The 13,373-nt window shown below is 32.4% G+C and overlaps 1 protein-coding gene across 1 annotated transcript; it reads left to right on the top strand.

Moving 5' to 3' along the window:
- Positions 1-72: 72 nt before the first annotated feature.
- LOC147548732 (polyadenylate-binding protein-interacting protein 8-like) lies at positions 73-5,798 on the top strand. Its single transcript, XM_086668108.1, has 8 exons — positions 73-120; positions 746-818; positions 932-1,044; positions 1,180-1,239; positions 1,378-1,425; positions 1,516-1,584; positions 2,457-2,518; positions 5,726-5,798. Exons 1-8 carry the CDS (start codon positions 73-75, stop codon positions 5,796-5,798), a joined length of 546 nt encoding a protein of 181 aa, XP_086524234.1.
- The last annotated feature ends 7,575 nt before the right edge of the window (positions 5,799-13,373 follow it).

Raw genomic sequence — 13,373 nt, 5'->3', positions numbered from 1 at the left:
CAAGACTGCCACATAGGATCTGGACACTATTTCAGAACTTTCAGTTGGACATATAGCATCTCTCATTTCACAATGGCTTGTCATAATATCTTGGGAAGCAATTTGCCTTGTAACCTTCTAGTAATCTCGATCGAAGGGGCAAATACTAATTTAGGGACATTGTATCTCATACACGTTTCAAGTCTCTATTATTCATCCCTCTTATTTGCATTATCGAAGATAACTTTTTTTTACCAAACCCCACCCAATCCTCCTTCCAGTTCCCATAAAGAAACTTAAACAACTCTTACCTCTCCTTCCTGTTTCAATTTTTGTAGAATAAATGTTCATAGACTCTTTATTTGTTTCTTCTCCATGCTCATAGCCTTCTGAGATTGGAATTTCTAGCTAGTCTCTATCCATTTCTTGGATCTTAATCTTCTCCTTGCAAGATTTTGGCGATTTAGGTACACAGAAAGCTTAAGTACAAACTAAGAACTACCAGAGGAACTGATTAACTCGTGTACTTTATAGTGTCGCACATTTAATTTTACGCCTTCGCATATGGCCTTTTACTATTATGTCTTTCTTATGATTTTAACCGTCAAGATTTTAGTTCTGCCTTTGTGTCTTAATATGGAAAAACATTTGAGTGTAGATTATCTTAAGGAAACAATGATGTAGATCTTTCATTCAATACCACAAACTTCATTAACATGTCTCACATTAGTGTTTTGTCTAATGATTTTCAATATTTATTCCACAGATCGTTGACTGTCGTATTTGTGGTGATCCTAATTCAGCTTCCCGCTTTGGATTTGTGGAATTCTGTAAGGAAGGTAAGTCCAATGCTGCATTTATATTGATGTACTTGGCATATTTTTGTAATCATTTTTTTTTAATCAAAATATCAGAATGTTATCCTTAAAAAGACTAAATTTTTGTTTATCAGAAAGTGCAAAGGTAGCTTTGGGTCTTAACGGAACCCTGATAGGTCACTATTATGTCCGAGTGTTACCTTCTAGGACTGCTATTATGCCCGTCAACCCGAGCTACCTTCCGAAGGTGCGTATGAGTTACAGTATACCTCTTCTTTACTGCTCTCTTTTGAATGGTTGGAACATTATACTTATCGTGTTTGTCTGAAATTTAGGTTTGGAACTGTATTAAGTTGTTTCTTATTTTATTACTTCATTACAGTCAATTGAGGAGGTCGCAATGTGCGCTAGGACAATTTATTGTACAAACATTCCTAAAGAGGTACATCCTAATTTCATTGTTGAGGTTAACATTTTCGCATGTTATCTAGAATTCTAATATTACGTATCGCCATATTATGGCACCTAAGGTAAACTAGTATTCTCAATATGTATCTTGGTTATTTTTATTTGCTTCCAGATTGATGAGACAGGGCTCCAGCGATTTTTCGAAGCATACTGTGGCCAGGTTCGTCCTGCATGTCCTAAAAGACTTAATATTTCTACTTAGGTTTCATTAATTACTTCTCTAAGTTTCTGTTGGTTGACATATTCATAGGTGTCAAGTATCAGGGTTTTGGCAGACAACATCCACCCAACCAGCATCGCTTTTATTGAGTTCTATTCAGTAAGTTTTATAATATACATAAGTGCAAATTAGTATCTCACTCACGCACGTATAAAATAAATAGACAGAACTTTCTATTTCTCGTAACAAGTCGTTTTGATTTGATTTAAGAAAAGACAATAGACGGTTTAGACTTATCTATGTTCAACTTATAGCTACTTTCTAATCAACTTAGCTTCAACAGCTTAGAGTAAAAGAAAAGAGGGGCGGTGAAGAATTTAGAGGCAAAAGTTGGGACCTATAACGAAATTTTATTTTAGTTAACTTTCGTAATTCATTTTCCCCTCCCATGACCAACTCACCAATATCCACATCCAACGATGGCCAGCTTCCCAAACTACCATCTAAAGGAATATTTCGTCGGTTTACTTTTAACTTCCGAGTTTCTTTTTCTTTCCCTTCTCTTGGCGACTAACTCAATCTCTCTCTCCCTCAATAAAGAGGTATACTAATAGCTTATTTCTCTTTAAGACCATGTGATATGTCGACACAGTTGCATGCTCCGTTATTCCACTCAAAGTAGATTATACGAATAGAAGGATTTTGTTTGACCTCGTGCAGTAATTCATTAACGTAAAACTCAAAATAGTATTATTTGTTCCCTAGAAGCACGGTGAACACCTGGTATATACATAGACATTAATACATACAATTTGCACTCCTTAGTTAAACGTCGCAAATGTTATGTAGTATTATAATTGCCTAATTCACTTATTTTAGTAGGGGATTGTATGTATTTAGCCAAATAAACTCTCTACTAAGCTAGAATTACACAACCAAACTAGGTTGGAAGCTTAAGATTGTTTGTTTGGAGTGGTCAAATGGATAACTATCCCTAGGAGAACTAACTAATACCTTCTTTGATTGAATAGGTCCAAAGTGCGATCGTTGCTCTGGGTTGCAGTGGTCTGGTGTTGGGAAGCCTCCCTATTCGGTATATATATTGTCTCATTACATATTTACAGAGCACACCTTTATAAGATTTCTCAAACATAATCTAAATGTGAATACGTTTCTCAAGTGAAAAGTCTTGCCAAGACGCACCCACACGCCCACATATATATACATACATATATATATATATATATATATATATATTTAGACAAACCAAACTAAATCTTTAAAGATCAAATTCAAATTTGAAAATTATTGAAAGATTTCCTCGAAAGCATTCTGTTAATATATTTCAGGAGACAAAGATCGACTTTACGAATAATACACATTTAACACGTTGGATTAAAGTGCGATTTACTATTTATAATTAGAAAGTGCCCGTCGAGAGAGAAATATCTGATTTTTGTTATTCTTTCTTTTTTTACTTTTTTTATTACATATACTTTGTATTTTTTTTATAGATAATCTTATAACATGGATAATGTCATCTTTTTCTTTGTTTTTGTTTAGGGTGAATCCTTCCAAGACACCAGTGAGACTTAGAGAGGCGCGTGCAGATGACAACTGATAACTTGGAGGCTAATAGTTTTCATTTCCCATCTCATGGAAAACCGATGAAGAAAAGTCCGCACTTATAGGTATCAGGACCAATGCTACGAGCTTCCGGAATCCAATGGGATCTTCGGAAAGAGGATTCCTCACTTCTTTCTCTCATTCAACAATAGGTCATATTTTATGGGGCAGACTTTAAGGTTAACAAAGAGAGCCTACTATTACTGGTGGGGAGTTGAAGAAGCATATTTTATGAGACATCATTTTCTTAGCTTGCCATTAAACATGAGATATTTGAATTTTTCAATCATAATTGCTTTTAAGACCTATGAATTTACAATCTGTCATTGATAAGATTGATTATTTTTATATTTACCATTTGGAAAAGGCAACAGTCGATAAGTATGTTGTCTTGTGGGTGCACTCCGCTGGGTTTCGCTCCTGAGATAGCATTATATATTTTCTTGTCTATCATGGGTTGATTTCCTTGTTTAGCTGTTTTGGTTGCCATATATTTAAGGACATATCTAGTACGGCGGATATATGTGCAGACCAATCCAGACTATGCTATAACTCTAGAGAATAGGTCATCTATTAGTGTGCGGCCTTGTAGTTTGACGTTGCCTAGCGTCCATAAGGATAGAAATTCCACTCCATTTTGCAAATTAGGTTAATGGAACCTTATAAATTATACTCCAACCAATAGAATTTACGATGTGATTTTAACCATGTACAGATTCTTTAATTATATTTTTTTTAACTTTAAATACATATAAATTTTTATTAGATGTCGAATTTCAATCAAATTTATATATTTAAAAAGGAATTTTCACTATCTTTCTAACAAGATTCACTTCCATTACATTTTTATAAAAAATACATTTTTCTATTTGCAAAAAACTTGCAACTAAGATTATAGATCAGCAAACTCAATTTGCAGATCTTGCAACTCCAGTGTGCAGATCTTGCAAACTCTGTTTGCATAACTCGCCAAACAGTTTGCAAAATGCAAATTCAGAAAAAGATGGTCAAGAACATGATGTTTGATTATGGAGGCAAAGAACATGAGATTTTTATAAGATAATGAAAATGGATGTAAGAAAAGTGATATTTAGTTAGGTACTTTCCACACTGCGAAATAAGCATGTTGGGATTATGATAAAGCCCCTACAGAATATCGTGGATCAAAAGGTGAAAACTAATTTTTCCAATCACTTCCGATCAGATTTTTAATGGAAATGATCAAATCCTTAGTCAAAGTACTAAGTACTATTGATTTTTCATCTTCTTCACCACCTGTTACCGATCATTGATCCTTCATCTAGTTAAGATCTAGATCTTCCTCGTCGAGTCAGTATTTCTCTACCTTCGAGGTTCTTTGATCGTTCTTCTTTCCTTAAACTTCCTATTCATCATGAACAACAAACTTCATCATCTGGTATTCTGTTTAACAAATCTCATCAATCACTTACATTGTTTGTAACTATTGTGAGATCTAAGATGATGAATATCATCATGATCAACATCAACAACTCAAATTCATTTCTCCTGCTACTCATTTTTATCAACTTCAAACTGATCATATCAGAAACAAGTACAATGTAATTCTTATTCATCAAATTTTAGAAGTTGAAGGCCTAGAAAATAATAATTTTCAGATGTCGACGAATATGATGATGGCGATGACGAACGTGGAAGAAGGAGATGGTGACGACAAACTTAAACCTACTCCAAGAGGAAGGGGAAGAAGATAAACCTAAAATTTCACGATAACTTGAAAGAGAAATTGACTTTTAATGGGCATGGATATTTTGGACATGAAAAAATAGTAACAAAATAACTCGGGTCCATGGATATAAGGTCCAAAATAATGTTCAAAAAGGGTTTAGAGTCAAATCTTCCTAAAAAATGGGTTTTTTAGTTCTTTTTCAAATGGGGTCGGATCGATTTTGAAACGGCATGTTTCAAGCGTGATTTAGGGTATTAAATAAGAATAACGGGTATTTTCCAAATCAGATTTTCTCTCTCATCCTTTCAGATTTAGAAACCACATCAAAACAACCTCTTCTCGAATCAAATCAAGGACCGAATTTTTCTGGGATCAATTTAGCGTGATTTCGGGTTAATATACAAAACGTATATATCACTTTCTCTCACTTAATTTTCAGATTTGGAAAGAGTATATTTTTCTGAGATCAATTTAGCGGGTTAATATACGTAACGTATATATCACTTTCTCTCACTTAACTTTCAAATTTGGAAAGAGTATATTTTTCTAGGATCAATTTAGCGTGATTTGGGTGTTAATATACATAACGTATATATCACTTTCTCACACTTAACTTTCAGACTTGGAAAGAATATATTTTCTGGGATCAATTTAGCATGATTTGGGGATTAACATACATAACGTATATATCACTTTCTCTCATTTAATTTTCGTTTTTTACTTATACATAACCAAACATCCCTTACAAATTATGAAACATGTTCATAAATTATGCACTATTTACGAACATTACAACAACATTTGTTTTCGTTTTTACTCATACATAACCACCCATCAAATACAAATTATGAAACAAGTTCGTAAATTATGTGTTATTTATGAGGAAACCATCATTTGTCATGCATACAACGTAATTTATCCAATGGTTCACATTATTTATACCATAACTTTATATTTTTTACACAGGTACACTGCAGTATCTTGTCAACTATCTGAGTCATTCAACAAACAGCAGTTACACGCTTTAAATCATTCTTGACAAACTTGAAATCATGTCCTGTGTTTATACTATACTTTTGAAGGGCGAACCGAAATGCTTTAGTTTTATCTTCTTCCCTACGTTGGATGATTCTGTAAGAATTTCCATCAGTAACAGCTAAACTACAAAACAAAAATGTAAATAATTGTCAACAATACGTATCATTTATGAAAAACTACAATGAAAAATGTTATAAAGTATATGTATTGTTTAATAAATTTCATCATGTGTTGGAGATAACAAAACTTTAGTTTGAATACAAGGCTACTGTTATGTGAAAAAAATATATTTAAAGTGCAATAAATTACATATAATTTTTGAAACATTACACACTTTTTACCTTCTGTTACAATAAAATTGTACGGAATCTTCATTGGTTCAAATGTGTAAAGCGCAATAAAGTATATATAATTGTTTGAACAATGCACATTGTTTGCATTCTGTTACAATAACATTGTACGGAATCTTCTCTGGTTCAAATGTGTCATGTTCAATAAATTACACATGATTTCTTTTAAATTACACATTGTTTACATTCTGTTACAATAACATTGTACGGAATCTTCTCTGGTTCAAATATGTCATGTTCAATAAATTACACATGATTTCTTATAAATTACACATTGTTTACATTCTGTTACAAAAAAACGTGAGTAATCTTCTCTGGTTCAGAAATGTTACGGTTATCGGGATCTGATATCAAGAAATGTTCTAAACATCAAGATTCTGTATCCTAAATCTAATGAAAAATAAAATAATGCATGGATACAAATATAACATAATCGAAAATAATGAATTAGTTAACAAGGATTTAACATTAACATCATAAATCGGTTATGAAGATCTTAGAGAGAGAAAATCATGAATAATGATGAATATTTGAAAAGATGATACAGAGATGAAATCGATTATAATGAAAATCATAATTATCTTTACAGATGATGATGATAACATTGAATAAAAAGATTAAACTTGTTACTTTAACCTCAGAAGCAACTGTTGATCTTAAAAATAAAACAAACTGAATCTTTGATGATGGAAATCGAAATAACCGATGGAGGTTTCAGCTGGTGTAATAAATTGGAAGAAGATTTCGAGCTTCTTCAAATCCAGATTTAGTAGAGTTTTCGATTTTAGAGAGAAAAATAATGGTTTCCGTTTTGAAGAATAAAGAAGATAATGATTTCTATTAATAAGATCGTGATTGGAGAGAGAAGTGGGAGATAAAAATGGAAAACAGATATTTGGAGATTTTGATGGAAAAGGAGTTTTTGTTTATATAGAAGGTTATGTGTTTTCTCTAGAGATGGATACAAATGGACTAGATTTCCATTTTTTTAATATTTTAGTTTATAAACCCATTTTAAGATTAGAGAGGATTAAAAGTGTGTTTAAGGGTAGATTTTTGGACCCTAAGCCCAAAAGTTAAAATAACTCTGATTGCTAATTAGTGATTTTATTTAACACGTAATAAGTTTTAATAGTTGCAAAAAGTAACTTGTCTTTTTTTTGTATTATGTATTATGGATAATATATTTAACCATTCGCCTTCTCCTTTCAACAAAAAAAAGAAAACACATTCGCCAGAATAGCCATGTCTAATAAGAAATTCAATTATTTTATATTAAAAAATATGAAGTAAGTTCAATATAATAAAAACTATCATTATTTTTGCAAGCGCTAACCCCTTCTAAAATATTTAATAACACAAAATGTTACTGTAGTCAGTCCGGCCTAAAACAAAATTCTAATTCAGCTCATGCCCCGTAGTACTTGATAAAGAGCTTTAATTCTTAGTTTTATGTGTTTATTGTGAATAGAATTGAAATCTTGTTTTTCCTCTAAATAATCCTAGTAAGTAGAAGGTTGATACGCAAAAAGAGATTCTCTTATAGTGTGTTTGGATCTAAAATTCCAAAATATGATTCTTAATAAAAATGAGATTCGATTGAAATTAAGATTTATTGATTTGTTTGGCAACTAAAAATTCTAGGACTCTTGAATCCTAAGCATTCATAAGTTCTAAAATTGAATGGGACCAAAATTCCATCCCAAACCTTATATTTTGCTAAGATTCTAGATTACTGTAGCAAATTTCAAACTTAAAATCAATTCAAAAAATGTTTCTTCAAAACACATTTTTTCAACAAAATAATTGTATTAAAAACGTTTAAGCAAAACCCGTTATTTTAAGTCATTTTTTCTCAAAGATCATTTTTTTAATAAAAAAAGTCAAAAATGTTTAAGTTCTTTCTTTTTTTTTTTAATCAAATCGTTATATTCAAGAAAGTTTTTTTTGCAAAAAAACGTTATATTCAAGAATCATTTTTCAAGAAAACGTTATTTTAACCAAAAAGCATTTTTTTTAAAAAAAAAAACTTTATTTTAACCAATTTTCTAGAAAAACCAAAACAGATTGTTGGAGAAAATGTTTATTGAGAAAAATAGGAAATTAAAAAAATTAAAAAATTGATTTTTGACACAAACTGTTTGGAAAAGAAAACGTTTCTTCAAAAATTGCTTTTTTAAAGAAGCGCTTTCTCTTAGGAAAAAAAATCTATATTATTTTTTGTTTACCAAACAAATCCAAAAGAACCATAAGAATTATGAATCAGAAAGAGTTATGTATTGGTGAATTTACGGATTCATGAATGGGTGAATTCATGATTTCAGTCCAAATATATCATAAATGAACTTTGTCATAGCGATAAGGTATCAAAGTACTACTTTGAAGGATTCCATATTATATTGAGTTTGTACATATTTCAACAAAAATTTAAAATTTAGATTCTATCTCATAATGTTTATAAAACAAAATTTAAATCCAATAATCACATTGGTGTCTTGGTATCTATTGGTTCAGACAATGTAAGTCCATATATATAAAAATAATTATATTCTATAGCTCCCATTTGTATAAAATTGGTCGGTAATATTCGTATTGCTAGTCCAAATATAATATATTTTGAACAAATGTAATGTACATCAAAGGTAAGATTGAGAATTAGCCAAAAATACGTGGCCATGTAATTAAGGTTGCCCATTTAGTTGAACAAGATTCCAAACTTAAGTATTTTTGTTTTCTCACAACGACTTACAACGACTTTGAACACAAGTTGATACCATCTTGAATGACAACATTGACAAGGATATTGTAATAAACAATACTATTGAATCTCACAATTTCAATCAAATGGGCTAGTTCTTTTCTTCTCGCATATTTCAAAACACTTCCGTTAAGTAAGTGTTAGGTCAAGCAAACGCCCAAAAACCAATTTTGCTTTAGATAGAAAGTTCCAACTTATCCACAAGTGGGAGATACATTTTATAGGCCGCGGCTTTGGGGAATAAAGAAAACTCTCTAGGGAATAAAGACTTAGTCAACAATGATTGACTTAAGAGTCATATTTATTTTTTTATTCAAAAATTAATTAACTTGTCTCTTACCCTCCGATTTCATCTTCCTCCAACCTCATCACACCACGAACCAGAGCATTTAAAGACACCAAAGATTGTAGCATCTGATAACCCAAATTTTACATACATGTCAACCAAACTATTACTCCCTCCGTCCTATTTTGTTTGGGTGTTATTCCTTTTAAGGAAGTCCCAAAATGTTTGTCCACTTACTTTAAATAAGACTCATTTATGACTAGTTTTATTGATGTTTCCCAATCTACCCTTACTTTTAATACTAATAAAAAAAATTCTATTGGTTCTACACTAGTTCCAATGTAGTTTTCATTGTAATACTCTAAAGTAAATATGGGTAATTTAGGAAAATGCTTTTAGTTAGGAAACAATAAATGAAAATCCTTAATAAGTTGGATCTCCCAAAAGGTCAAACAAAATGGGATGGAGGGAGTATTAAATAATGGGTTTGGAAAATGATAATTTCGTGTTTTACAACTTGGGTATGATTTCACTAACTCTTTTGTTTTCCTTCTTTAATCCTTTTTAAGAACATGATTTAAAAACTAAAGGAAAGTGAACTCATCAGATGGAATGCCTTCTTTAACCATGTAAAGATACAAACACAGAGCTTGGCCATGTTGATTGTTTTTCAATTTGGGTTCTAATTTTAATGTTCTAAACACATGGGGTTTTAAAGAATTCAACAATTTTTTGAGAATTTTTATTAACAGAGATTTGTGGAAGCTTGAGGAACGAGGAGTAACTTGGTGGGATTTTTAGTATCAGTTGGAAAAGTTAAAATATAATATAACTGAGTTATTGGAGGTCGAATGACTCCAACCATGTCAATTTTCAAGGTTTCTACTTTTGGATGCTCAAACCCAAATATCGGGAGAGTGTGAACCTCTATAGGTCATGTTTGGCGCGCGGGAATGGCGTGGGAATGGAATGTGATTCCCGGGAATCACATTCCAGATCATTGTTTGGCTCGCGGGAATGGTGTGGACCAGGGAATGTGATTCCCACAAAAGGGGTAATAGCAAACCCAGGGGGGAGGTGGGTTTGTGATTCTCATTCCCCCGGAATCACATATATTAATATTTATTGATAAATGTATCCTTAACAAAATATTGAATTACCAATTTCATTTTTTTTGTAGGATCTGGTATTAATAAGTACTATTTATGTTTATGAACAAAATTTAATTTTTGATAAATTTCTATTTAGGTTTACGAACAAAATTTTTAGATAAATTTTTATTAAGACATTTATTTATTATCTTTAAATTCTAACCCTTTGATGTATCGTGTTATTATTCCATATCTACGAATTTGAAAAAATAATGTTCATTTTAATATATAACAAAGTTGATGCGTATATTTTATGCAAAAAAAAATGATATGTATTTTATGTAGTTTATTTTTTTTTTTTTTTTTTTGTTGAAAATGTAGTTTAAGTAAGGGTAAAAGTGAACTTTTAAAAATATTTACATTCCTATTCCTATACGAACCAAACACCTAATTATGAATATGTCAGGAATCAAATTCTCATTCCTGATCAAACCAAACATCAAACTACAGTAATCTAATTCCCATGGATCACGTTACAGGAATGTGATTCATGGGAATCACTTTCCATTCCCGCGCGCCAAACATGGCCTTAAGTGTGCCAGGAGAAATTAAAAGGGCTGGAGTCTGTGGTGGTCAGAATCGTCGGTGGACGGAATTTGTGTTCGGATGAGGTTCTGATGATGAAGATTAACGAGTAAGAAACAAGTTAGTTAACTTTTGGGTCAAAAAATAAATATCCTTCCTAGGTCAATTATGGTTGACTAAGTCTTTTATTCCCTACAGATTTTTCTTTATTCTCCAAAGCCCCCACCTATTTTATATATATGTGACCATTCAACTAAAATGAGTTTCTCCTTATTTAATTTTTTTCTTTAAAAAATAAGTGAATACATAAACAAGGTAAAAATCACTGTAAAATTAATGATCAACACACGTGAGAAAATTTGTGTAAAAACGTTCAATCAATATGTCATGAACATCAAACACATAAATTTAAACCATAATAGTTGGATTTTAACCTGTTCTAAGTTTCCTAACTAAGGGCATTTTCAGGAGACGGGAAACTAAGTAGAATGCCAATAGGTTAGAAGTTTATTTCGATATCCTCAACACCTGTAAAACTTCTTAGTGTTGAACAAGGCAAGAGCCAATGTTTAACAGAAAACTGCCGGGAAACAAGGAACAAGAAATAACCTAAAATGTTCAAGTACAACTTGACAACTACACAACTCCACAAATCAGATCCAATATGTACATGATGAGCAAAATATTAGTTAGTTTTGACCAAATCAAGAAGTCAACAAATTGACCAAAATACGTGGGAGGCATTCCTCGCTAAAGTCACCAAGGATGTGGATCCTATGGATCCCTGCCACCAAAGCCATGACGTATGAAATCGGCACGAGTCTCCTAGGCGCCTTGAGCCTTGCTCTAGCTTAGAAACAAATCAAACGAAGAAACTAGGTTAGCTCTGGTAAGACCTCTCTACCTAGAGTCCCAGAACAGTAAGGGAAGGTTGCAGAAATTAATCCGACAACTTGAGCTCTATATTGCATCAAGGCAAGGGAAGGTGGACCCGAGGTGTGATTTACCTAGGTTGGAGGCTCACAGATGAGATCAACCAAGTAAAGCTCAATCATTCTGAGCTCCAAAACAATCTAAACAGAGCAAAATGATGTGAAAGGCTAGAAAAAGCCAACAACCCACTTCTCATACACAAATCGTTGAATGACAGAGGATATGCCAGTGTCAGAAGCCTAACGGCGCCATTGACACGTGACTCTCATCATGACCGGTGCGTTCCCATCGCATCATCTCAACCGACCATGACGAAATATCAACCAAACCTATATAAGCATATCAGGCTTTCCATAAAAAGGGAGGGCTCAAACAAAGACTTTGAATTCATTCCCTTAAACTGCAAAACTATCCTATTGACTTAAGCACATAATGATTTCAGAGTTTTGCAGGCTCTGTTTAATCAAGCACACATGAAAATTCATTATCTGATCGTGGATCTTCATCGTCAAAAAGATAAGTGAGAAGATCATTTTTCGACATCATCAATTTGGCGCTAGAGGAAAAGGAAATACTTACAATCGAATTACTTTTGATGCATCATGGCCTCTTGACTGTATCTTAGAGTTTCATCAGCACACCATGGTAAACCCTCGCTTCATAAACAATCACAACTCTAGGGTCCAAATTCACAATTTCACCTCAAAATTGGGGTTATGGTTTCTTCTGCTACAACGGTAAAGAGAGAGAGAAAAAAAAAGATAGAGTTTGCGTATTTCTTCAAGAAGATCTAAGAAAGTTCTAGGGTTGAAGCAGAGGTAGTAGCAGTAGGAGGAGTAGATGCAAGATGTGAGTCTTGTTCAATCGATTCATAAGAGAAGGCTTGATGTTTTGGAAGCTCGTGAAAATGAAGACGAAGTAAATGCAGCACCTCAAGCTATTATTCCAACCGAAGGCTTTAGCATTGATCTAAATGCAGATTCAAGCAATGTTGGTAACTCTGTTCCGCAAGCCAAGAGACCTCATCTCGATGAAGACTCGGATATTTTTGGTAACCTCCTCTTTTCTTTATTTTCTAGTATTAGGTTGTGGTTTATAGAATTTGAATTTGATTTTGCATGGTACGGATCTTTGATACAGTATGTGTAGATGTTTACTGGAAACTTTTATTTGAGAGAGATTAATCGGGGGAGAGAAATCAAAGAGATAAAGAGAGCTCTGAGAGATGAAGGAAAAAATGATGGTTGTGGTGGTCGGGGTGGTGGCAGGAATTGGTGGCCAGAGTTGGAGGAAGAAGAAGCTGAAAAAACATGAGGTTTTAACTAAATAAGTTAAAATAATAATGAAAATAATTAAAAAAAAAACACAAAACATTTCATAATTATCATTCAGGTAAACAAAACTATAGAAAGACTATAATGGCTTTTCGTCGCTTTATGTAACTTACTTTTCGTTTTCTCCTTAAACATTAAATCTATATAACTCTGTCTTGGGATGTCGAATCTCTATTACATTTATATACTTAGAAAAGATTTTTCATTATCTAACAGTATACACTTTCAGTACATTTTCT

Source organism: Eschscholzia californica, unplaced genomic scaffold (genome assembly GCF_041429995.1).
Source record: "Eschscholzia californica isolate CP2 unplaced genomic scaffold, dmEscCali1.0.p SCAF_3, whole genome shotgun sequence".
NCBI lineage: Eukaryota > Viridiplantae > Streptophyta > Magnoliopsida > Ranunculales > Papaveraceae > Eschscholzia > Eschscholzia californica.
The sequence above is the reverse complement of the archived record's forward strand: the minus strand, read 5'-3'. Positions and strand labels throughout refer to the sequence as shown.

What these genes read in the sequence shown, in the direction of transcription:
- LOC147548732 (XM_086668108.1), top strand. Translation starts at nt 73, where the DNA reads ATGGCTTGTCATAATATCTTGGGAAGCAATTTGCCTTGTAACCTTCTA. An exon ending in TCGAAGCATACTGTGGCCAG is followed by an intron (nt 1,426 to 1,515) that starts GTTCGTCCTGCA and finishes ACATATTCATAG; the next exon opens with GTGTCAAGTATCAGGGTTTT. An exon ending in CTTTTATTGAGTTCTATTCA is followed by an intron (nt 1,585 to 2,456) that starts GTAAGTTTTATA and finishes TTGATTGAATAG; the next exon opens with GTCCAAAGTGCGATCGTTGC.